The sequence below is a fragment of the Conger conger genome, chromosome 19 (genome assembly GCF_963514075.1).
Source record: "Conger conger chromosome 19, fConCon1.1, whole genome shotgun sequence".
In the NCBI taxonomy this organism is placed as follows: Eukaryota; Metazoa; Chordata; class Actinopteri; order Anguilliformes; family Congridae; genus Conger; species Conger conger.
Genome location: NC_083778.1, coordinates 12,738,407 through 12,763,939, shown reverse-complemented (window position 1 = coordinate 12,763,939; position 25,533 = coordinate 12,738,407). Strand labels below are relative to the sequence as shown.

General features: G+C 43.0%; 3 protein-coding genes across 6 annotated transcripts in view; 2 read left to right on the top strand and 1 right to left on the bottom strand.

Moving 5' to 3' along the window:
- Positions 1 to 1,050: 1,050 nt before the first annotated feature.
- LOC133119081 (GLIPR1-like protein 1) lies at positions 1,051 to 9,108 on the bottom strand. The gene is made up of 6 exons (XM_061229483.1): positions 8,735 to 9,108; positions 5,608 to 5,862; positions 3,854 to 3,966; positions 3,328 to 3,413; positions 2,915 to 2,941; positions 1,051 to 2,140 (listed from the first exon to the last, which is right to left on the bottom strand). The coding sequence occupies exons 1-6, from the start codon at positions 8,948 to 8,950 to the stop codon at positions 1,986 to 1,988; spliced, it is 852 nt and encodes a 283-aa protein (XP_061085467.1). The 5' UTR covers positions 8,951 to 9,108; the 3' UTR covers positions 1,051 to 1,985.
- Positions 9,109 to 11,071: 1,963 nt separating this feature from the next.
- caps2 (calcyphosine 2) lies at positions 11,072 to 19,975 on the top strand. The gene is made up of 16 exons (XM_061229484.1): positions 11,072 to 11,301; positions 11,533 to 11,637; positions 11,879 to 11,920; positions 12,607 to 12,912; positions 13,273 to 13,383; positions 13,519 to 13,586; positions 14,023 to 14,133; positions 14,563 to 14,637; positions 14,964 to 15,059; positions 15,150 to 15,243; positions 15,711 to 15,826; positions 17,107 to 17,183; positions 17,505 to 17,659; positions 18,108 to 18,227; positions 18,449 to 18,545; positions 19,086 to 19,975. Exons 1-16 carry the CDS (start codon positions 11,227 to 11,229, stop codon positions 19,259 to 19,261), a joined length of 1,824 nt encoding a protein of 607 aa, XP_061085468.1. The 5' UTR covers positions 11,072 to 11,226; the 3' UTR covers positions 19,262 to 19,975.
- Positions 19,976 to 22,697: 2,722 nt separating this feature from the next.
- Positions 22,698 to 25,533, top strand: part of etv6 (ETS variant transcription factor 6) — a 24,431-nt gene continuing 21,595 nt past the window's right edge. For 2 of the 4 annotated variants that reach the window (XM_061230016.1, XM_061230013.1), the window contains exon 1: positions 22,698 to 23,099. In XM_061230016.1, coding sequence (XP_061086000.1) covers positions 23,067 to 23,099 — 33 coding nt within the window. In that variant the 5' untranslated portion in view covers positions 22,698 to 23,066. The remainder of the gene's footprint in view (positions 23,100 to 25,533) is intronic. The other 2 variants (XM_061230017.1, XM_061230014.1) reach the window with 1 other exon arrangement.

Below are 25,533 nucleotides of genomic sequence, written 5' to 3'. Positions count from 1 at the left end.
CTCTGACATATTCACTCCATGGAACTAAACCATTCCATTCCTGAAAGGTCCAGTAGGTCATTTTGGACTTCTAACAGTCGAGAGGAATTGCAGCAACAAACACGCTCAAACCACAACATTGTTTATCCCTCCCCCTTCTCTGCAAACGAGCTGACTTTCTAACGCCATTGGCTGTGGCAATTAGAACCAATTTTTAACCAATGAGCTTGAATTATTGTCCAGCTATACAATGTTTTGGTACAGAGTAGTGGCCCGTCTCCTGCATATAAACACAGGCAGACTATAAACACAGGCACAGGGTGAGTCAGCATGTCAGTGAGCCTTTTTCAATGATGGGAAGGGATTTACAATGGTATTGTAGCACAAAAACCTTACCTACTGTACCTTTAAAGTAGAACATCCAACATTAATTACACTCGCTACACATAAGTAATCACACAGGAATTAAAGGTTCTCTCACAGAGTGAAATGTACTCTATCATTTACACTGAAAACTTATTCTGTTCAATATTAAACAGTTATAATGCGCAGTTGGATGTGTATTTGTGTATTGGAAACCACAGAACACTGTGGAGGAGTTACTCTTTGCTCCCCTGTCTATATGAGGCTTTTAAATTCATTAAAGCCATTCACAAAGTGAACTACAGGCGATTCTACAGGGTGGGTTTGGTTAGCAGAACGAGGGGGCACAAATGGAAATTGGCAAAGGATAGATTCTGCACCGATAAGAGGAAGTATTTTTTCACACAGGGAGTGTGATCACTGTGTGGAATAGCTTGCCAGTACATGTAGTGGAGGCAGAAACACTGGGGGTTTTCAAGACCAGGATTGATAAGGTGCTAGATACTATTTAGCTTTTAGGCAAACTAAGCAGTAGGTACACTTTAGTGATCGGAAAAGGCACGCATTGCTCAGCTGAATGGCCTGTTTGCCGTTATGTTATGTATGTCTGCTGGTATTAAAGTGGCATATTGGGTACGAATTCAGTTCCTGACTGAGCAACAATGCTATTGTAACACCACAGCTGAATAAATAACCACCACTCACTCCTTTCAGCTGTGTAAAGATTTAATGTACATATGTCTAAAAGCGTGGATATTTTCTGCTGTTTCACATGGTCCATGAATCTGAAATACTATAGCATGGTTATATCTGTGTAACAAATACACACTATTCATTTCTACACACAATATAGTTCTGAAAGATACGGATAGTTGAGTTGAGTGGGTCAGGGTACACGCCCATATGAAATAACAGCATTGTGTCAGGACAGAGAAAGCCATGCCCAGGACAATGGCACACAGATATGACAGTCACGCAGGTAAGATCTGGAAAGCTTTGGCTTCAGAAACGTAGAGTGCCGATGTAAAAATTCATTTTGTCTGTGATCCAGGTTATTTTGAGGTTTTCTTTTAAAAAGACTTCCCCAAAGCTTTATGTCTATTAATATTATATATTTAATAGCTGTCTTTACTATGTGTTCTTATTCTTGCAGTCACTGTAGGTCGGATTTCTTACAGTGTGCGTTTGATTGTTATCGATGCTTTATGAAGTGATTTTTGCCTTGGCTTTGCTGTGTGTGACATGGGGGAAAAAAATATCCAAAATGAATATTTATCCAAGATTTATATTTTGAGTATAGGTTTTCCTCTCTGAAGGAATGGTAACAGGCAGGCTCTGACCTACAGGTTATGGGATATGTTTAGTTTCTTCTGTTCTAATATCTGTCTGATCAGGGCTGGACAAGATGGCTCAAAAACAAAGGAAATGGCCGCCATGGTAACCATGGTAACGAGACCAAACATCAAACCTGCGGCGTCGACCTGCGGTGCTTTCTAAATCATTAATTTTGTACTTTTGAGGGCGTATGTGAATGTGCCACACTAACTTTTCTAAAAAAAATAAAAAATAAATACTATCTTAGCATGCAAGAACACAGTGTACCACTAACTCCATCTGGTCCCCCAGCTGAGCAACAGCGCCCCTCAGAGGTCTGGAGGGCCGAGGACCTGGAGCCCCAGCACCCCGGCGAATATCAGCAGGAGGGACAGGGGCCTGGTGAGCAGCACTGCCAGGCAGTCAGCACGGCGGGAGGCAGAGGAAGTGGCCCCGGGGCCCCAGTCTGGTCGCCAGTTCAGATCTGCACACAACACAGCACATAGAACAGGGGTCGGCAACCCTGGTCCTAGAGAGCCGTAAGCAACCGATTCAGACCCAAGAAACCAGGTGAGGCGAGTTAACTGTGTAATCAACGGCTTTCATTGATCAATTAATGCCAAGTAACAACGAAAGCCAGCACACCCTGTGGCTCTCCAGGACCAGGGTTGCCGACCCCTGACATAAAAGAACACTTCACTGCTGGAGCCGGTGAGGTTGTGGGCTATCTGTCAATGTGTTGAGAAATTCAAAAAAAACTATTTGCTACGCACAATAAATTATGGTTCTATCTTTTCTTTTCTTTTTTAATGCACCCCTATTTGTGTTTCCAAGGGTATTAGAGACTGGATGCACTCGTCGTTACATTGCAAACAGTGTCTATGTTGTTGTGGTGTTCTCTGTAAGAGCCCAGAAGGGAACACAAACACAGGGAAAGCCTTTGGGTAACACTTCACAATCAGGTTACATGAATTGGCATGAACGGATGTAGTTTTCAACTGACGACTGAGTACTTTATCTGTCCAACTGTGTTTATGTATTCATTCATTCATTCATGTTAATTACATTATTTAATGCCAATTCATTTTGTATATTTGTTAACGGTTATCTAATTATTGTAAATGTTCATCCTAAGGTTTACCAATGCATAAATATTCCCTTGTTAAACAGTTATTGTAAAATAAGATGTCAGCTATTCTCAGGGAGTGGTCAGTGTTGTCTTATCCTCCGTCAGTTAGAAGTTTTAAATCATACGTACTTTCCACTTCATCTCTTTTTGAGTCACCTGCGGAACCAAGCAAAAAACAATACTGACGAACGTGACATTTATAGTTTTCATCCATAAATCGCAGTACAATGTTTACAAGAACACTTTACAACTTGGAAAGGTGAAGTAGTGGGCTATCTCTCAGAGTGTTGAGAAATTCATAAAAAAAAAAAAAACATTTTGCTGTGAACGAGAACAATTCTATCGTACGATTTTTTCCATTTACTGTAACGCACCCCTGTTCACGTTGCTGTGTTGTTCTCAACTTTGACCTATCCTCCGAATATCACCGTCAACATCGTAAACAAAGAAGTATCTGATCCATGGCACTATCTATGCAGAGCGTAGTCGGGGGCTTGATGCGCCCGTCGTGTCTCTGGCAGGCGGGATCGGGGGAGACTTACGGCAGAGACCCTTCTCACACTGGTCCCCAGCGCACTCACTGCAGGCTGCCCCCGGTCTGTAGGGGTGAACATCCTTAAAGTTCCCCCTGTTCAGAGAGAGCGCACACTCAACAGCACATCGAACGCACAGCGTTTACAGTGTTTCATTCGGGACGGTGCCTGAACCAGGCTCACTGAAATTATTTTCGGTTGTTATGAACAATGTCGTCAATAAAAACGTCTGCTACATGCAGGGGTTGGGTCTTTGGCCACTTATAACAGCCTTGGTTTGGATTGACCACCCTTTTTTTCTCATTTGAGCGCTGTCAGTTTTATTGCAGTATTAAGCAGCAATGAAAAATAAATTTTATGCACTTATGTAGTAGTTGAGTTGAAAATAATAAAGTTTGCATTCGATATCAAAACTTCTGTTCCAAGGTTAGTATTTGGTATTTTTTGAGATGGTCACTGGACAGCGTCTCCATGATAAGCAGATATAAGTGTTTGTGTTGGTTAGTGTGCTTTTATTTATGTTTGTGTCTCTTACGCGTTTCCATAGTTGCACACAAAAATGGCGGATTTCTTTTTTGAAAATTCCTCGACTCCATTCGGGCAGATGTGGACTGCGCAGCCAACCTTGTAGCTCTTGGCCCACACGACCTGAAGAATAACAAAGCAAAATAAAACATGGCTGTTTCTATTGTCAGCCGTCTTCTCAATACCTGTACATTTATGACCAACAAGATACACAGCTTGGCTTCCATCCATCCATTATCTAACTCACTTATTGCATTGTATGTAATTTTACACTTTGCAGAGGGACTACAGTTGGAAATTGGCCAGCTGGCTAATACTGGCGCATTAACAGTAATGTTCATGGATGTGCATTGTCCCTGTGTCGACTAAACTAATAAACTAAACAAAAGTATTTCTTGGGCATGGAACATATCCCAGCATGCTTCGGGTGAGAGGCAGGGACACACGCTGGAGAGGCGGTGGCCATCTTGGTTCCATTTGTGCTAAAAGCTTAAGAACAGCGCGCGGGAGGCAGTCGGATTTCAAACAGCTGCTGTGGTTTGGCCGCTGTCTTTTATCCGCTGCCTGCTCATATCACACAGGGACAATGCCCTGGTGCCTGTCTTTTATCCGCTGCCTGCTCACATCACACAGGGACAATGCTCTGGTGCAGCAACAGGCCGCTGTGCTGGAGAAAGCCTTTCTGATGACACGGTAAACTGAGGTTCTATCTCAGCGTCCTGTTCAAATTTGCATACAGTTGTCTCTGGGGGGGGGGGCTCAGGCAGTAAGAGCAGTGGTCTGGCAGTCGGAGGGTTGCCGGTTCGATCCCCCGCCCGGGGCTGTGTCGAAGTGTCCCTGAGCAAGACACCTAACCCCCAAATGCTCCTGACGAGCTGGTCGGTACCTTGCATGGCAGCCAATCGCCATTGGTGTGTGAGTGTGTATGAATGGGTGAATGAGAAGCATCAGTTGTACAGCGCTTTGGATAAAGGCGCTATATGAATTCCAACCATTTACCATTTACCATTTACCATTTGTACTCCTCGCTGCAAAAGAGAGCTCTCGCTTTACCTATGTCAGGGATGGGGGCAAGATGTGCAGTGTCTTGTTTCTGGATTTCCAACTTCCAGCTTCTGCTCTTAATTATTGAACATGATCTGTCATTTATTGACACATTCTGTGACAACTGCAACCGTTGAATAAATGTTACTGTCTTGTAGCATTTGACTGTGCTCCAATTCACAAGTGAATCGGCCATGGTGCATGTGGCTAATTAGCTGATTGCGGTTGCAGTTTGCTGCAGTTGCACACCGGGGACCGGGGTTCGATTCTCGGTCCTGCCAAAAGCCAAGTTTGGCCGGCTCACGTGGGGCAGCAATAATTGGCTCGCTGCTCCAGAGGGAGGGACTTGCCAGGGTTATTAGATCGCCGCACAATAAGCACCTCGGGCGCCTCGGAATCACGGCAACGGGCATGAGACGAGACGGCTTGAAGAAGGCGTGTCGCTCTCATTCGGGCCGCCGAGGGATGGGGTACGGGCGGTACATCTAATACGACTACCTCCAATTGAATCAGACGAGGTACAATTGGCTACCAAATTGGGAGAAAAAGGGAAAAATCTAAAAAAAAAAAAGAAACAGTTCTGCATACACACCAGCCCTCCAGGACTGGAGTTGCCCATTCCTGCTATAATCCTGCATACACACCACCCCTCCAGGACTGAATTTCCCATTCCTGACCGACATGGTGGTATAAATGTAAGGTGTCAGGATGTACGGTTACCTGCTTGTAATGGCCACACATCTTCTTGGGCCTGCAGGTCAGGTTGCTGTAGTCAAAGTCGTTCACTTCGTCAGCCCACTTCTGCACGGCCGTCTCTGCGGAGAAGCCGGGGCCGGGGTCTCCCACCCACAGGTTCTCTCCCACCGGGTGGAAATTGGGGTGAAGCTTCCGTGCCATGGACAGGAAGGGGTTGTGGGAGAACTTGCAGCTCCTGGCCCAGGCCCACGCGCTCTCCGCCAATGCCTTGTCCCACGTCTGCGGAGGGAGGAACAACAGTGGGATGACACGGCACAAGTGTGAACGACGGTCAGTCCTTTCAGCGCAGTATACACCAGGCCTCCTCCAACCTGGCCCTCAAATTCAAAACAAGCCCTGCTTTTCTTTTGTAACACTTAGTGCTACAGATTGGACTGTCTTCACATCTGATTCCCTGGTAACGGGAGGGTGGAATGAAACCGGGGTCACGATATGTTCAGCCCTGACAAAACACAGCAAAACATTTATTTAAATGCAAATGGTGGCGCGTTGAACACCAAGTTACAAACCGTGGGCGAATTGATTTGACACAATGGTGTCTGAGAAGGCCATTGGGGCTTTAAAGCAAAGGCCTACGTAATTCTACACCCCCGACACACCAGGCAAATGGGAGCAAACGTACCTCAAAGCCTGTAGCAAAAACATTGCTCACCGTTCAACCCAAAAACATAACTTATTGTTCAGCCCAAAAACCATAGCAAAATGTTGAAAAATGTTTTCCGATTGAATGTGCCCCAGTGTTACACAATCCTTGACGACCATGATTGTTCAGTTCATTACCCTAGAGGAAAGAAAACCAGGGCTTTTGATGATCCCTGGCTTATTATATACCTTTATTATTATATACACTTTGTGCTTCCTAATTTCTTGACAAGGAAAAGGCCATTTCAGTCATTTGGGGACAGGATGGCACAGAGTTATTTCGCAAACCAAGGTTAGTCGTGAATTTCCAACATTAGTCATAAATCCTTTGTTTCATTGGACACCTCCCTGGTCCCGCTGCCAAACCCTTTTTCAGAGGAACTCCCTCTCACTGGAAAAACATTGTGCACACAAAAACGCAGTGATATATATTTCAATGTAGGAGAGGGCATATCCTTTACCCATATATTAAGGATATATTATAAAACCTGACATGACAGTCAAAAGAAACTGTTTTCAGCAAGACGGTTTCTACTTGTTCATCCTGTAAGTCTTTTGGGGATTTTAAAATAACTCTATCAGTTAAATGAAATCTTTTACATTTCTAATAATCTGTGGGATAAGCTCATTTGGAAATTATACATTGGAGCAAAAATGATAGGGCATTATGCTTAGGTAATAATAATCATCATCATCTTTTTATTCATTATATTTACACATTATACATTGCCTCGCCATTAACAATACATAATGCCACTATTTTTCTAAAAATGGGAACAGTCTGAATCTGATAACATGTCCACCAGAAGAAAAATAAACAGCGTAGTCTCCCCGAAGGCACAATATGACGCTCTTGGAGCGTCCACCCATCCTGCATGAGTATGTTTCTTATCAGTCCACTCACAATATTCACATCAAATTACACTTTTTATTCTCTTTTATTCACGCTCAAAACCACGCCGGCAGTCCCGCTCTGTTGTGTGTTGTTGGTTTCTACAAAGAAGTTATTGTGTCTTGCTTTTAACATAAACACTATTTGTTACTGCCGTTGTAAATATTCCCGCAGCATGTTAGATGTTGCATGTGATAACAATGTTGTCATGTGAGTCCGTCAGGCCGGGTCTGCAGTGGGATATATAGTAGAGGTTATTAGGCAGGGGTGCCAAATATAGTTCCTTGAGGAATTTGTGATGCTGTAAAATTTCACATTTTCACTTTTACCATACTTGTGTGCTGTGTATTTTTTTTTCTCAAAAAGTCAAGCATTTTTTTGAAGTGTATACTTATATCAGACCAGGGAAAGTGGGACTATCTCTAGACCAGCAAACTGACCTCCTCCCAGGAAACTGCGTTTGTACGGGATAGAAAGCGGTCAGGAGTGCTGATAACGTGCAGTTCTCATCAAAGCTCGTCCCCGTCCCACTGAAGATAAGTCGGGCCCATGTTACATAAGGCACGGTGCTTATTAAACCAGGATCTCTCCTTGGGCTTTCACTGCTCATAGCTATCATTACATTATATGACATTAATGGCATTTGGCAGATGCTCTTTTCCAGAGCAACGTACAGTTGATTTGATTAAGCAGGAGACAATCCTCCCCTGGAGCAATGCAGGGTTAAGGGCCTTGCTCAAGGGCCCAACAGCTGTGCGGATCTTATTGTGGCTACACCGGGGATCGAACCACCGACCTTGCGGGTCCCAGTCGCGTACCTTAACCACTGCTCTACAGGCTATCATCAGTACACTCTCAAATGTTATGAAACACAAAGTGTAAAATTATAGTCACATCCTTTTCATTTTTCTTTTACTTTCTTATACTTTTAGAGTCTAATGTCACAGTAATCTCACCCTGTTCTCTTAGCTCCATGGTAACAGTTCATTTTTACAGTATCACAGCAGTGTAGCGATATTAATGTTCCGAGCATCCTTTACAACAACTCAAATGTACAGGTTGATCTTCTGACAGGTGTGGATGAGTACAGATATGGATGATTCGTGTGCCAATGCAGGGTTAAAGGAAAGCTTCCATACGTTACTATGTTGAACATGTGATTTAGTACAGGTTAACGGTTAATGGAAAGCTTCCATTCTTTACCATGTAGAGCATGTGATTTAGTACAGGTTAAGGGTTAAAGGAAAGCTTCCATTCTTTACCATGTAGAGCATGTGATTTAGTACAGGTTAAGGGTTAAAGGAAAGCTTCCATTCTTTACCATGTAGAGCATGTGATTTAGTACAGGTTAACGGTTAATGGAAAGCTTCCATTCTTTACCATGTAGAGCATGTGATTTAGTACAGGTTAAGGGTTAAAGGAAAGCTTCCATTCTTTACCATGTAGAGCATGTGATTTAGTACAGGTTAACGGTTAATGGAAAGCTTCCATTCTTTACCATGTAGAGCATGTGATTTAGTACAGGTTAAGGGTTAAAGGAAACCTTCCATACGTTACCATGTAGAGCATGTCGCTGGAAGGGGGCTTCACTTTGGCGCGGTGACCGTTGTGCGCCTTGACGCACGAGTCGATGAAGCTTTGATCGGTGATGTTCGGTAGCTGGACCTCCGCGGCAGCGATCGGACCCATCAGAACTACAAGTCCCAGAATCCTTGTCAGCGCCACAGGTGAGGCCTGGGCGCGGAACCAAGCGCGACTGCGAGCGACGTCCATGGCGGCTGCTCTGTAAGTCCACGGGAGATGTCGGCCCCTTTTGAGACACGCGCACACTTTCGGGAAATTGCTCAGTTTGTGGGTTTTTGGGTTTTTTTACAGGAAAGAAACTAGTATTTTTCATTCCTCTTTTTCCTTTGCTGATGTGGTGTTGCCGTCTCCCAGGTCAGGGAGACAATGACTGTTATCCGCCTCCCTGGCACTGCTACAGTCTGCGGGCAGCGTGGAGACCCACCCACTGATATGAAGGCTTCCCTTTTCCTCTGCATCATTTCAGATAATCTGCGAGAATCAATGCCAGAAAATAATGAACTTAAAAGGCAGCACCTGACTTAAAACAGGTTTTGTCATTTTGTTTGTTGGCTTTTGGGAAAGAAATGCATTGCTACCTCTTGCTCCAAAGGCTTACCAATCACTAGACCCACCATCATTCATTATTGAGGCAGGGTCACTCACATAATTTTCTAACATTATTGTCATCTACATGCCAAACATTATTTAGATATTATTGAATATTATTTCTTTATATATTATTTCTTACTTGAAATATATTGGCTGACCATCTTATATATTCAGACATATATACATAGTCATACTTAGATTTTTGCCAGATATTTTATACAAGGTTTCCAGTCCCTGCTTTCTTCGACAGCCTCCCATCTTGTGAAAATGTTCAGCAAGTTTATTATTTCCTTGTGCAATATACCCATCCACAATAAACTGATGTTTAAGGAAATATTTAAATATTTTCATTTGGAGTGATTCTACTGATGTTGTTTTAAAATTGTAATAGTTTACCGAACAGGATGGAGAAATTATTTAATGCTTTGTTGCCCTCTCCCAGGTCTCCTAATAGGACTGTGAATCGATCTAAATGTAAGTCTCGATTGTTATTCGAGAACAACCGCTGTTCATGAACCCAGAAAATGACTGCAAATAGGCAATAGCGGAATAAATGAGAATTGTTTCAGACAATGTTTTGTTTGATTACACAGCGATACCTATGATAGTGCGCCACCCTCTGACATAACTGAAGCAGTCTTTTATGCTGGTAAATTTCGCGTAAATTCCTCTTTGGCGCTGTTGCGGCGACTGAAGACTTATTTTCTCTCTCACTCGCGGGAGTGAAGCGACTGTACAGAGAATTGACCATGCAAAATGTTCAACTTCACACGAACATTATAGCAATGATTTTATATATGCTAATTAGGTAATACTAACGTTCACGACGGATTTATTTTTTATTCATAATATATAATTTTTCTTTTTCTTTTATTTATTAATGTTTGATTTTTTAATAAAAGTCACATGTGTTGGTATAATATTGCAATAATGTTCTGAAAACGTTCTCATTAATTGAACTGCTGAATAATCAATAAATCAAGCTTTTATCCATCGTTAGAAAAATAATAACAACAATATAAGAGGTGGAAAGGGTAGCTCTCGCTTGCGTGCATTACGGTAATCGGTTTGGATTGTTTGTGAAACCACAGTAACAAGCCTCAAGCCGAAGAGGTGGAGTCGTGGGAAGGCTTCCGTCCTTGGTGCTCAGACGTAACGTAAAAGTTGTGAAGTTATGAGCATATCGGCTATTTGAAGTATATCCAATTATATTATCTGGTGCAAAATGGATTTGGATTTTAAAATTAAAGGAATATCGGCCACACCAAGAGGACAGCATCAATTTCGACAGAAAGCACGGGTAGGATGCTCTGTTGACAAAGGCTTCATTATGAGCAAAAAATAAATATAAATTATATTGCATATATATATTGCTACTTGTTCTATTTTTGGTTTTAGCCATTGAGAAGAAGCATATTGCTCATTTTAATGATCTCTCTCCATCCAGTGTCATAACAATCAATCAAGAGTTGGTCAGCGTCCGGCAGAGTAAGTCATGTAGCATAAAATAATTCACACGTTCACCTCCATACTGTACATGCGTACTAATATACATTGGCTACATATGCACGCGCTTTTTGTGGACGGTAAAGTTGAATGTCAACATTTCCAAAACAATTGCGCATTGTTATTTGGGACCATTCTTAATGCGCGTATACACGACAGTATTCACATAAGACGACACAAACGTAATGACGCACGTTATTGAGGTCAAATGCACCTGTGCAGAACACCTGTGCTTCCAACCCGGCTTTGAGGGGGCTAAGTTTATGAGAACTACATGGACCCACATTTGATTTGAATTTAAGATTACAATTACAACCTGGCACACACTGTTGGCTATTTTAGTATTGTGTATATCATTTGTATTGAATATGGAAGTAATCATATTCCCTTTTTACAGAGTGCCTCCGTTAAATCTCGGTAAACTTGGCGATTGGGAGGATGAGGTGAGAATATTTGTTGCACGGATATATTTACAACTCTACTCTAAAGTGCTTCTTTTTTTTTTTTTTTTAGCGATGTCCTCATTGAGAATTTGATGTGCACCTTTGTGTAAAATCCAGCTCTCACTAACTTGAAATACCAGCTAACAGCTTTTCAAAACCTAGCTTGAACAGCTGCCTGCATTACACTGTTGGCTGCTCTGAGCATCTGTTCCTTATCACGATCTTAATCAGGATGCCTGGTATGTTCCGGCAAGTGAGAGACCTCCTCGTATCGCTACCCCAGACTCCTCTTCCACGTTCAGCTGGGGACGTCCGATGTCTGCACGCGCTTGCCAGGTTTGACGTCTTGTAATTGTGTGGATAAACAAAAAGACGTCGTGTGACACGCACGTATGCGCATTCTGCAATTGGTGTAGGCTATGTATATTTTTGCCCATAGGCTTAATTTGATCATTCAGCTGTGAGATGCCACATTTGGAGTAACCAGTCTGTTTAGTTGCCTGTTTCAAAAAGCGTCAACATCCTGCTGTGTATATGTTTAACTTTTCTCAGTGTTATGTCTTTGTTTTTTTGACAGACCACAATGAAACCCTGCAAGAAAACAGCCATTGGCAAAAAGGTGACATTTCCTTTGGAAATAGATTTTCTTCTATGATAAACACATAATTTATGCATCTCTGGAAATTATCAAAATGGCCAATACACAAGTAAAGGCTTATTTTGCTTGCATAATTTTGCTAAACTGTATCACATATAATATTGGCAGTTTTTGTGCAAAATGCAGTCCCATTTAAAAATAGAAGGCATTGAAAACTAACATGATATACAGTATAAGGGAAGGGTAACAAGCTATCGATGGAAAATATATATATATATATATATAATTTTAAAGTTTATAACACAATCTCAGATGTGTTATGTTAGCCATAGTTCAGTGACACTCCAGAAATATCACAGCTCTTGATTTCAATTGGGAGTGATGACAAGTTTAATCTTCACAGGCAACTTAACAGTTTATGTGTTTGTGTGTGTGTGTGTGCGTACGGCTGTGCGTGCGTGCGTGCGTGCGTGCGTGTGTGCGTACGTCTGTGTGTGTGTGTGTGTGTGTGCGTACGTGTGTGTGTGTGTGTGTGTGTGTGTGCGCATGTGTGTGTGTGTGTGCATACGTGTGTGTGTGTGTGTGTGTGTGTGTGTGTGTGTGCGCGCGCCCGCGTACGTACGTCTGTGTGTGCATGCGTGCGTGTGTGTGTGTGTGTGTGTGTGTGCGTACGTACGTACGTACGTCCGTGCGTGTGTGTTACTCAGCCCCCTCCATGGGAAGAGGAGAAGGTGATCTCGGAGGACCTGCCCCCTCCCTCAGAGAGACACAGGAGGCAGTACCAGCAGTATCAGGCTGAGATGAAGGACAGCTTCAGACTGCACAGCCAGAGAGGGCAGCAGCCCAGCCACCAAGCCCAGCAACCCAGCCACCAACCCAGCCACCAAGCCCAGCAACCCAGCCACCAACCCCATCAACCCAGCCACCAAGCCCAGCAACCCAGCCACCAACCCCATCAACCCAGCCAGCAACCCAGCCACCAAGCCCAGCGACCCAGCCACCAAGCCCAGCAGGTAACAGGGGATTTGGGCTCAGCCTGCAGCCTGTAGCCTAGTGGCTGAGGTACATGGTAAAATGGTAAATGGTTGGCATTTATATCGCATCTTTATCCAAAGTGCTGTACAATTGATGCTTCTCATTCACCCGTTCATACACACGCTCACACACACACACCAACGGCAATTGGCTGCCATACAAAGCATTTAGGTGTCTTGCTGAGGGACACTTCGACACACCCAGGGCAGAATCGAACTGGCAACCATCCAAGTGCCAGACGACTGCTCTTACCGCCTGCGCTAATGGCGCCCCAAGGACCCAGACGGTTGGTGGTCTGCCCTCTTGCGTAAAGCTCTGCTGTTCTCCTGTCCCCGCAGCCGGTGGTCTGTGAGGAGGATCTGACCCCCCAGGACGAGAGAGCCATGCTGCAACAGTGTTACACCAGCAAGCCCTACACCCCCCAGCACAGCCAGAGGAAACTGGAGGCAGTGAGTGTGTTAGAGCCGCTCCCAGAAGCAGGCGGGGGGGCTAGACCATCCCAGCCCGTCTGGTAAACCTGGTGAGAATGGGGACTCTACAAAATGGCCGATGAGTTGAAAACAACTGTTTTTTTTTTTTTTAAGGAGGACCTTGCTATTCTTAGAAGGAAGCAAGCAGTGGTGGAGCAAGTTATGGTGGACCAACTGTCCAGGTGGGTGTCATTTTGAAGCTATTCATATTTTTAAGTCTCCCATGTGAACAACGTTTTAGAAGATGGGCAGAAAGCTGTGACTGGAGGCTGGAGATGATGGAGCTCGTAGTAAAAGCCCAGCTTGGGTCAAAACTGCAGAAGAAGAATACCAAGCCAGCAAAGTCCACTTCAGAGTAACTGTTAAGAAATTAATTGGCTGTTTATATCACAAGCTGGCTGAGTGGATTCGTCTATTGATCTCAGAACCACAGCAGCCATCAGTAGACCTTCTAAAGCTCCACGATACAGACTGAACAGCTGGCTGATGACTATGAATGCTTATGCAGTGCTTATAAATGTGCTATGTAGTGCTCATGAATTAGTTGTATATGTCGGACCCTTCAAGGAAAGTTTTAGCAATGACTGCGATGTAATGTCACGGAAATGAACCCCGCAGGGCGGTCATAAGCGACCCGGATCAGAACCTGACCCGGTCTGAACAGACCTCGCCTGCTGAAACTAGCTCTACGCCTCTGCGCTTCAGGAGAAGAACTTTACACGAGACACAGTGAGTAGGCAAAGTGTAAAATGTCTATTGTCTGGGTGACATTTTTTGGAAAACGCTTCATTGGAGGGCTTTTAGGCTTTAGTTGTAAGGATCTTGAGAAGGGGCTAGTGCTCTGAAAAGGCCCTGCACTATGACACCTGATTCTGCTCATCAAGGTGTTGACTGAAGACCATGATTAGTTATGTAGCTGACTCAGGTGTCATAGTGCAGGGCTAAAACAAAAACCTGCACCCACCCTGGACCGTTTCAGGTGAGATTGGACACCCCTGATCTGGAGGTGGCCGAGACCCGTGTCTGTCCTGTTTTTGTGGAGGGTTATTTTATGGAGTGCATCAGGGGCTGGTTTTGTAAAGCACACTTTTGAAGGGCCCTAAACCAGTGGTAAACTGGGCTCCCTGTTTGACAGATTCACTATTTCTATCTCCCCAGGGTGAAAACCAGGTCAGCTTTAACTGAGAATTTATTGTCAAACAAGCTGCGCTTTGATGCCAGAATCTTATCAAGGTAACGTTTACGTGAATGTTTCCCTGTTGAAGTATTTATTGGAACGGTGTTTCCGGTCATAAGCAGTGTTGTAAATGAAGCAAACTTATAATCTTTTCAGTTTAAGATTTCAGTTCTCACCAGTAATACCTGAATCCGAACATTTATCAAATGTACACACATTTGTTTACGTACTATACAGAATTCAGCAAATGCTCTTGTCCAGAGTAACTGACAATGCGAATATAAGAGCAAGTAACATACTGTATTATATTATACTGTATTATACATGCTGTGCCAATAATGAGCACGTTTTATTTATTTATTTATTTATTTATTTTTTTTAGGAACGGGCGTGACGCTAGCAGGGAGCTCATCGGGTTTTTCTTCGCGTACGATAAAACGCTGACCATTTACGAATACCGCCAGTTCGGCAGAAACAGGTACTGCTGTGTTCCAGTCACTCGGACTGGCAGGATAGCGGCCGGTTTTGTCGGGCAGCAGAAAGTAAATTTCGATCTCTTCTCCGTCAGGACCAACGCCCTCCCCTTCATTCCCAAGGGCTGCTACAAACACGAGAGCGGGAGAAGGAAGGGTATGCAGTTCAGCATTCACGACTTCTACGTGGCAAGTATGCGTAGATATCTAAACACGTCACAGAGGACGCTAGACAGACCTGACTTTAGTGTCAGAAATGTGGACATCTGCCTTTGCCTCCCCAACATAAAGAAGCACACTGTTTTCTGTTTGTGCTGTCAGGTTCACCATCGCGCTGGGAAAGTTGCAGGCCAATGCTTGGTGTTAGGTGATGAGATGCACACTGATAGATATTAAACATGGTGTAGTGGGCCCATATGCTGCCTTCCTGTTCAAGCTGAGGTGCCTCAGTCTCTGTTGAATTTGTTGAGCTCAACAGCTCCAACAATGGAACTTTTCCAAACATACAGAGATGGACTTTAAATTATCCATCATGGCTAATGTTGTGACTGATCACAGAAAAATAAATATCTGAGACCTTTTACAAAAAGAAAAGATGTGAATTTTTTATTTATTTTGGTAGCGTATGCGTGGTAATCCCTCTTCCTGTGCACTAGGGGGCGACATTGTCGTTTTCCTCGCATGGGAAAAGCCTCCCTGAGAACATGAAGCAGAGGCCTTTGCTGCTGCTGCGGATCACTGATGTGGACGAGCTGGTGAAGGACATGCTTCTGTAAGCTGGAGCACACCTGTGTCCGTCCCGACACGATCGTGACAGAAATGTCCGAAAGTAGGGTTTCGTATTGCATTGAGCCGGGGAGCAGCCACAAATGCCTCTACACAAGTTTGTGTACTGCCTACGCACAGAAAATGTTTGTCTTTGAGATTCAAAACTCTCTTTTCCAAGAGAGACCTGGCCAAGAACGCAGCAGCACATACAGTTACAGACAATCTAAAATCATAACTATAAAACATGAAATCATAGAACCAAAACAAGTATGAGAGAGCATGATGCAGAGGGGAAGAGAGACAAAGAAAGAAACAAAAATAAGTGCTGGCAAAGGCTAGATAACCCCTTATTCAAAGAAACGACAGTTACCAATTGAAGCATTGCGCTAACAACTGCTTTTGACTCATTGAGAGGAACCAGATTCTGAAGCTTTGACTCTTTCTGTTGGCTGTTCCTTGTTGAGGTGGCAGAGATCATTCCTGCCCATCTCTGTCCAAGCTTTGGGAACAGGCAGGTTTAGAAAGTTTGGGAAGGGCTGTGCCCAACACTGAGCTGTGCTGTGTGTGGTTGTGTGATTGGCTGTGCTGTGTGTGGTTGTGTGATTGGCTGTGCTGTGTGTGGTTGTGTGATTGGCTGTGCTGTGTGTGGTTGTGTGATTGGCTGTGCTGTGTGTGGTTGAGTGATTGGCTGTGCTGTGTGTGGTTGTGTGATTGACTGTGCTGTGTGTGGCTGTGCTGTGTGTGGTTGAGTGATTGGCTGTGATGTGTGTGGTTGTGTGATTGGCTGTGCTGTGTGTGGTTGTGTGATTGGCTGTGCTGTGTGTGGTTGTGTGATTGGCTGTGCTGTGTGTGGTTGAGTGATTGGCTGTGCTGTGTGTGGTTGAGTGATTGGCTGTGCTGTGTGTGGTTGAGTGATTGGCTGTGCTGTGTGTGGTTGTGTGATTGGCTGTGCTGTGTGTGGTTGTGTGATTGGCTGTGCTGTGTGTGGTTGTGTGATTGGCTGTGCTGTGTGTGGTTGATTGATTGGCTGTGCTGTGTGTGGTTGTGTGATTGACTGTGCTGTGTGATTGGCTGTGTGTGGCTGTGCTGTGCGTGGTTGTGTGATTGGTTGTGTTGTGTGTGGTTGTGTGATTGGCTGAGGCATGTGTGGTTGTGTGATTGGCTGTGCTGTGTGTGGTTGTGTGATTGGCTGTGCTGTGCTGTGTGTGGTTGTGTGATTGGCTGTGCTGTGTTGTGTGTGGTTGTGTGATTGGCTGTGCAGCTCACCGCATGCTTTCGCCCCAGGGCCTCTACAGGAGACCGGAAACAGGGTCTGTTCAGAGAGGAGCTGGAGGACAGGACCATCCTGATGGCAATTCAAGGTAATTCAGCCTCCCTGCTGCTCCTAGTGTTACTAGTGTTGAAGCCTGCAGCTGGGGTGTGTGTGTGAGTGTATGTGTATGTGTGTGAGTGTATCTATGTGTGTATGTGTGTGTGTGAATGTGTATTTATGTGTGTGTATGTGCATTTATGTATGTGTGTTTGTCTGTGTGTGTGTGCGTTAGTGTGAGTGTGAGTGTATGAGTGTGTGTTGTGCTGACGGCCTCTCTCCTCACGAGCTCTGCGGGACAGTGAGTGTGTGAGTGTGTGTGTGTGTGTGTGTGTGTGTGTGTGTGTTGTGCTGACGGCTCCTCTCTCCTCAGGAGCTCTGCGGGACACTTTGAAGAAGAGGGCGGTTCGCACGCTGACAGGGCTGGGCAGGCTGCTGCGGGGGGCGGATACTTCCGGAGACGGAGTCCTGGATAAGCAGGAGATCCGCAGGGCCTTGGAGGACTTCCACCTCGCCCTGCCGGATAAGGTCCCTGGCAGACCCTTCATCCCCTCCCCCTCCCCCACTGCACCATGCCACGCACCACGTCACAAAACTGCATGCTCTAGTCTATATACAGCTCTTCTATAGCCATTCCATATTTAGCATTATAGTTGTATCTCTTGTAATCATGCCTCGCTTCTAGTTTGACATGCCATGACTTTACTTGCTTAGCGTATGCTTAGCATGTGAGCTAGACTTTATGTTCATGGCTATGGATAACTGATACTTCATGATAATTGTACCTTTTCTGGCCTGTGTTCTGGAGGTGTTTTTTATGCATTTATTGTATGCCGCTTTGCGTAAAACCGTCTGCAAAATAAATGTCATGTATTGCATGATTGAAAATGAGCCTTAAGTTCTCACTACACCTAACAGGCTTCATAAACACACATATATATACTGTAAATATATGTGTTGTGGATTGTGTATCTAGGACTTGGATGCTGTGTGGCGTATACTGGATCAAAATGGCGACGGCCAGGTGGATTATGGGGAATTCATTCGGGGAGTGATCGGAGAAATGAATGAGTCCCGCAAGTCTTTCGTCAGAAAGGTACATCAGCCATCTACTTTTGTCCTTATGTGGTGTGTGTTTGTTTGTCAAAACAAAACAAAAACAAAAAAATTCAGCATTTTTGAATGAGCAAATACATTGGTAACATTTTTTGCTTAGCCTTTGAAAAAAAGTTAGCATATTCCTAAGAAGGAATGTCATTTGAAAGTATCAGAACAACGAGAAATGCACAGAAAAGCTGACATGATTGGCGATTCTAGGCATACATGAAGCTGGACCCAAATAAAACTGGCAGTGTCCCCATGACTGACGTCGAAAAATTCTACTGTGCCAAGGGTCACCCGACGGTCATATCAGGTAGGCCTGACCTACTCACTCACGTGTCACAGCGGATAGTGCCGAGGGCTTTCCGTAAAGAGGTTCCCACTTCTATACCGAACGGACAATTGCGATGGTCCATTCAATAATGGAGTGTTGTGTTTGGTCTAACTACACCCTAACTGTTGGATAGGAGAGTACTGCAAACATTGATTCCCAATAAACATTCCGCTCGATTCAAATGCGCGAGTTCGTTCACGTCAGACTCCATTGCCTTGAATGTAAGGGAGAGTGCGACTGTGTTTCAAACTGAATTCTAGCATACCTCATACCTGGCATACTACTCATACTAAATTTCAATGAAAATCTGCCTAAAATTTACCAGGAATGAGGTTTTGAACGCAGCCCGTCTGCTGCTAGCTCCCTGACCATAGCCAGTCACAAACTCATATGAAATTATTTGTTTTCGTGAAACCTATTACACACTAGTGTTAGCCGGCTAAATGGGCTTTTTGGATGGCTTCGATGCGATATACCGGTGTCTTCGGATGAACTCTGAACTGTGACCTCTGACCTCAGGAGTGTCCACGGAGGAGGAGCTGAAGATGGGGTTCGTGCAGTCGCTGCGGGAGGCCTGTCGGGACCGCAGGGAGGTGTCGTACTGCGAGTTTGAGGACTACTACGAGGGCCTGAGCATCGGCATTCCCTGCGATCAGGACTTCGCCAACGTCCTGAAGAACTCCTGGGGAATATAAGCGTGCCCGCGTGTACTCAGCGATGCAAAAATGTGGATTCGCAAATACGCAATGAGCTACAAGCCAGCTGACGAAAGGAGGGTCCGACAGGTGCTCTACAACCAGGACAGATTGATTTACGCAAGACTCCTTACCCAGACAACTTTGCAGGGGCTAGCTCGAAATAAGAGACAGTGGACCTCACGAGAAATGCACTCCGTTTAATGCGTGACCGACGTTTCAACATCAAACGACATTTTCACGAAAAACAGAGAAAAAAAAAATATGGATTCCTTTTTTTCTTAGCTGAGTGACGCACTAAGTTTCAAATGCCTTGTGTGTTTACAAACCAGAGTATTGTATTTTTGAATATGCTGTTCACCTGGTTTCAGGGAGTACGTTATGAAGTGGACAGATATCAACCGAAAGCAGATGGTTAAACTTCTTCAGTAATTATTGATCTATTGTTTCTTGTGATGAAAGAAAGAAATGTTTGTGTGGAGGAAAAAGCCTGAAGTTGGTATTTAGATTAAAGGCCAGCAGATGGCACCGAAGTTGGAGTGAGTAAATAGAAAATATTAACATGGCAGCACTGTAAACAAACAATAAACAAAAACAATAATGTTTGATATTTATTTTATTTGTATTGGGCAAAGTGCATTCACAGGTAATATATGCAAAGATAAGAATACCAAATGTGATGTTTATTCTACTAGGTTGTTTTCTATTATTGTTTTTATTGTTGTGAGAATTGTTGACTTGTGTTTGTGTAGTGATCATTTATGATCATGCATTTAAATAGAATTTTTTATGCAAACATTTATCTGTAAATGGCTTTGCTGCCTTACACCCTAGGATGTGTGTAATTTTTCTAGATTAAATATGAATTTCTCTGTTATTTGCATGCATAAGTAACTCATTCATCGACATTCAGAATATTTCAACCTTTTTCTAATTACCTTTTGCTCGAGCCTCTGGAAGTCAACTATTCTAAAAAAAAAAAAAAAGGTGTTGAACAATTTAAAAAAGTTTTGGTTTTTAACATTGTGCATGAATTCAGATTCACTCTGCTTTTATTAAACATTCTCCATAATTTCCCCCCATATCTCTTTGGCCATCAGTAGTGTTATGAAATAACATTCCAAGTCAAAAATATGCTAAATATGTAAGTTTGTATTTCGTAGATTCTGAAGTTTTAATAGTTTTTACAGTCAGTTTACAAAACTATGTTTCACAACGTCGTCCAGGATGCACTGCATGCTGGGAAGAGCTGAGATAGCCTTATTTATTTACAGAGAGGAAAGGCATTACGGTTAATTCTGTATCTAGCTCCCCTTCGTACAAATCCGTGGATCACCTGCTTTAGTCATGGTTGTTCCTCTTGCAGGGAAATAAGATATTTGCCAATTTTATTGATACAATGACAAATCAAAGAAGACACTGTGTGCATCCAAGTGCTTTCTGGGGAATAAAATTGGAAAGGTGCCTTAATGCATTCCTATTTATGTTGCGGTAAGTCCTACAGCTCAATTTCTTATTTGTGACCTCTTTCGGGTACTTTTAGTTTTACTGTAGCTAATATTAAGACGTGATCATTTCAAAAGTATTCACATATATGGTTTCACATTGTGTGTTTTCTTTTCCACCAGATGGGGGCAGCAGATATCCCAAAATTACTTTCTGAAGGCCAGTTGTATTTCAAAAAGAAATGTTGCTCAATAATATGAATTAATCAGTCATTTATGTATTGATTTGAATTGTCTGGAGAAATGTTGTTGCCTAAATGAGATTACATTTCTCACGTAAATGTTAGCAAATGGAAGACAATAACTAGCAAGTTATCTGTCCAGCTAGCTACCTTTTTATGACATGCATATTGTTATGACAATAACCATTCCAACAAGAGAGCTTGAAAGAAATCCATAAACAGCGATAAACAACATATTGAATACAAATATTGAAGAGAAAATGGATGATGAAGACAGAATAACAAGAGCTATCATGGTATAAATTGAGTTTTACTTGATCCTTTAAAAAGACAGTGATGGATTTAGGAGATTTTCCCTTTTCATCGACAAGCCAAATCTGTTAACTATAACCGCATGGCAGTCTGTGTATTTGAAAGACAATCTATAGTTAGCTACCAAAGCTAGGAATGCTATTTAAACTGACAAGACCATGTTTATGTGTTTACAAGGCCAACACTGACTGCTGTATGGAAGCGTACAGAAACGCACAAGCACAAGTTTCCAGTGTTCCCCTGCTTTACATTGTCTTGAAATTAGAGTAACTGAAAGATAATCTGTTTGGTTATGTCTTTGGTTCTCAACAGGGGCCCTAGGGCCCAACATGGGGTCTCAGGGAGCTTTAGATGATGGGAAATTATTGAAAGCTTCAATCACAAAACATCAGGAGATCGCAAAAAAATACAAAATGCAAGCAATTGATATTGTAGCCTATAAATACAAGCGTCTGTGTTTATATGGAGGTAAATGGTAAATCGGGGTGTAGACATGGAGTAGTGATGATGACAGATAGGAGGAGGGGGACTTGGTGACAAAAAGGTTTGAGAACCAATTGGTTATATTATGCAATGCCACAGGGAAAATATGAAAATAAATATATAAAAAATGGAATGGGATTGCCATTTGAGTAAGCTGTGTGGTGGCCTGTAGCGTAGTGGTTAAGGTAAATGACTGGGACATGCAAGGTCGGTGGTTCTAATCCCGGTGTAGCCACAATAAGATCTGCACAGCCGTTGGGCCCTTAAGCAAGGCCCTTAACCCTGCATTGTTCCAGGGGAGGATTGTCTCCTGCCTAGTCTAATCAACTGTATGTCGCTCAGGATAAAAGTGTCTGCCAAATGCCAATAATGTAATATCATCTGCCAGATGTAGAGCAAGTGTGTCTTTTCGAATGTATTGTTGCCTCTTGTAGCCTAATTATCTGTCACTCCACATTTGTATTGTTTTTAGATTTATGTTTGGAGTTGTGGACCATGTGATCTTACCTCAGGACAAGTAGCTACCCAATCTGCTAATTCAGGAAAGACTATGGGTGTAATTCCCCTTTAAACACAATATTAACCAGCCTAAAATATAGTTAAAAGATAAACGTAAATAATTATGCTGTTGGAAGTAAGGTGCTGGTAGTGACAATTGCAGATTTTATTCTGTGGTTTTCTGAAAAGCAATAATAGGGCTACAAGTTATGATTTGTAAAAACAATAATAACAAAAAATAAGAAGAAACGAAGAACAAAAGTAGGCTATCCAAGAACATGAATTGTAATCTTTTGTCAGAAACCCAAATGTGACGCGTAGAGTCTGATGGGTCAATTACAATTCCTAATTTAAAAGGCGCTGTGTTTTTTCCTTAGTTGTTTTCCTTTGGACTTTGCGTCCAGACGCCTCAGTTCCTCATTTCCTTAACACACCCCTGTAACATGATCGGCAGTTTCCTGGGTCGAGTTCCCCTTTAAGGAGGCAGCGCTCAGTGCTGGGAATTCACGTCATTTCGCCACTTAAATACCCAAATCAATGAGCACTGCGTTGTCCGCCTTTCGGTGTCTGTCTTCCAGGAAGAAACTAGTATAATCAACACATCGCAAAATGTAGCCCGTCGCACAAGGAGGATAACAAAGAAGTTGCGTTTATCTTCGACGTGCACGACCGTTTAACCGAAATATACACATTAAACTTGAATGTGACTCAGATGGAAACCAGTGCAAGTACTGGAGTCGGCTGCGGATGATTCTCTGGGTTATTTCAAGGAAAAAACGGGGGAAGGAAAGTGGGAAAAGCTGAACTTCCTGGATTGACTGAGACATGTCCGAATCCCCATTGCAGAATAAAATTAAGGTATTTGCGGATTTATTTTACTCCCATTTGCTACGCTGTAAGAGGTGGGCTACCCCTGCGTTACGCTTGATCGCATCCTATCGCTGAGAAACGAGGCGTTTTGTTTGTTATCATCTGTTGCCGACGGGGTTGTTTCGCTGTCGTATTGTTAACAGTGCTCGCTAAGTGCCATGCTGTGCGAGCCAGTTCCGCTATGCAGCAGAAGTAGCTGGCTAACTCAGTATCCACTTTTATTCGCAACATTTCTACTTTTCGTTACAGTTAATGATAACGAAATGGAAAATGAATTGCAAATATTTAAGAAGAAATCAAAGCGTAAAGACTTTTTACAGTATGCTCTAGTCGGAGTCCCTTTGCACCACACAAAGTTGGCTAAGTTGCGGTGGTGAGGTTGTTGGATATAGGCTACATAATCATTAGACGAAGTAATAGACTTAATGAATAATAATGATTAAAAACGCAACGGGTGTGTAATATTTATGATAATTTAAGCTTCAATCCAGTAAATGCACACAAGGTATGCCCTTTCCCTCCTAAATCACTTGATATAACGAGCCCATGTGTTAAATGTGAAGCGTGTGCGAGCTATGCTTAAAGTCCAGCACTGAGTTTGACTTGTTATGAATGAAGTTTTTGTTTTGTACTTAAACTTGAACTTCAGACTGCAGAAAGCGTCCTTGATTTCGTAACGGGGGCGTGTTTCGTTTTTGTAGTTCACACGTTTTGGGTTGGGCTTCCTATATTTAAAAATAAAGTAATTGTCAATTGATTGAAAGGGACGAAAATTATAAGTTTGGTCTTTGGACGTGGTCAATGTGTCTTTCTCAAAACGCAGTGCCAATAATTAACTTCACAGGAAGGGTTCTCTGGTTGAAAATTAATGAAATGCTTGGGTAACAATGAAGACATGAAGCAAGTGCAGTTCTTTGAAAGTTGTATAATATCCATTCAAACAACTTACGTTGTACACACAGACACACGCACGCACGCACGCACACGCACACACACACAAGTTCTGTGCTGTTCCACCCATTCATGAAGGGCAATTATAATTTTACTGCTAGCATTATGCAAAATGCAAGTGAGTAATTCAGGCCAAAGATGCCTACATTTCTTCACCATTGCTCCTGAGGAATGTGGGCACCATCTCCCCTCCACAGCTGGTCTGTGATCAGTCGCCTTATCTTTAATTCTAGCCACGACCATTCAGTCCGTGGAATTACAACTGATTCAGGGTCAGTCTGATGGAGCAGGTTTGAATTTGCCCTCACAACCTCTCTCCAACATTATGTTCTGTAATAACAGTGAACCATTATAATATTTTGGTTTTCTTTGGGCTTTTCTGTGACGTGTTTGACATCAAATGGAGTTTGGCTGAAGACCACTTGACATGACCAATCCGTGAAATGAAATGTCATATCACCTGGCTGAGGTCACCTGGTTGCCACTGGTGACTTGGGAGCACTTTGTGCCAGGCATAACCTTGCCATACTCCTCAGGCTGAGAACTGCAGTGCACATCGGACCATTTGCTTCACCGTGGCTCGATGCCATAACCTAGCAAGCTGGTTTGTGGTTGGGGTTGGGGTTGGGGTTGGGGTTGGGGGGGGCGGGGGGGGCGGGGGTTTATCCAATGAACAGCCATGTTATTCGCAGGTGCATTTTTTTGTTTGGGGCCGATCAAATTCTTTTGAGTTTTTATGTTTTGTGTGAACTTGTGGGTGCACTGTGTTGAAGTTATACTGAAAGACACATGGTGTCAACTTGAAGGCCCTGGAAATATGTATTTTATGGACATTCGAGGAGAAAATTGAGTGAGTAGTAATATTATTTCAGTAAAGGTATTGCAATGAAGCTTTGTTTTCTCAATTCAATCGTTTTTTCTTTCAAAACATGACTTTTGTCGGCTAGTAGCCATGCCATTATGGTGAGTTTATACTTTGTGCTGCCACAACACATTTTGACAAAAACTCTTGAATGCAGTTTAAGATCAGAGTATCATAAACATTTATGTAGTATTCCTGGGCTCAAAATAAGCCATCGTGGTGAGATTATGGGGAATGGTGATGCCGAAAATGCATCTGACCATGTACCTTTTCCGTGATATAAAAATATGAAATAAATTAATGATATAATAGATGAAAACCCTCTTTGGTGTTATGCAAAATATAGCTAATGTTTATTACGATAGATACTTCAGATTTAGATACAGTATATATATATTTTTTTGTTTAAATTTAATTTCAATACATTGATAACGTGAGTAATATGAGGCCTCGGCCTACTATTTTATACTGGAAGGAAAACCGGGGAAGAAAAGTATGAGTTCTAGAGGTTACAAACGTATGAGGCATGCAGAGTATATTGCCAGGGCACCGTTAAGGACCTCTCTGTACTTTTAAAAGAATGAATTTGGCATCTCCAAACTCGCATGA

Coding starts and splice junctions, on each gene's coding strand:
- caps2 (XM_061229484.1), top strand. CDS start 11,227: ATGGAAGTAATCATATTCCCTTTTTACAGAGTGCCTCCGTTAAATCTC. Junction 11,638..11,878: donor TGTCTGCACGCGCTTGCCAG/GTTTGACGTCTT, acceptor TTTTTTTGACAG/ACCACAATGAAACCCTGCAA. Junction 14,134..14,562: donor AGAACTTTACACGAGACACA/GTGAGTAGGCAA, acceptor CTATCTCCCCAG/GGTGAAAACCAGGTCAGCTT.
- LOC133119081 (XM_061229483.1), bottom strand. CDS start 8,950: ATGGACGTCGCTCGCAGTCGCGCTTGGTTCCGCGCCCAGGCCTCACCT. Junction 2,942..3,327: donor GTGTGAGAAGGGTCTCTGCC/GTAAGTCTCCCC, acceptor TTGGTTCCGCAG/GTGACTCAAAAAGAGATGAA. Junction 2,141..2,914: donor AAAAAGAGATGAAGTGGAAA/GTACGTATGATT, acceptor TGTTGTGTGCAG/ATCTGAACTGGCGACCAGAC.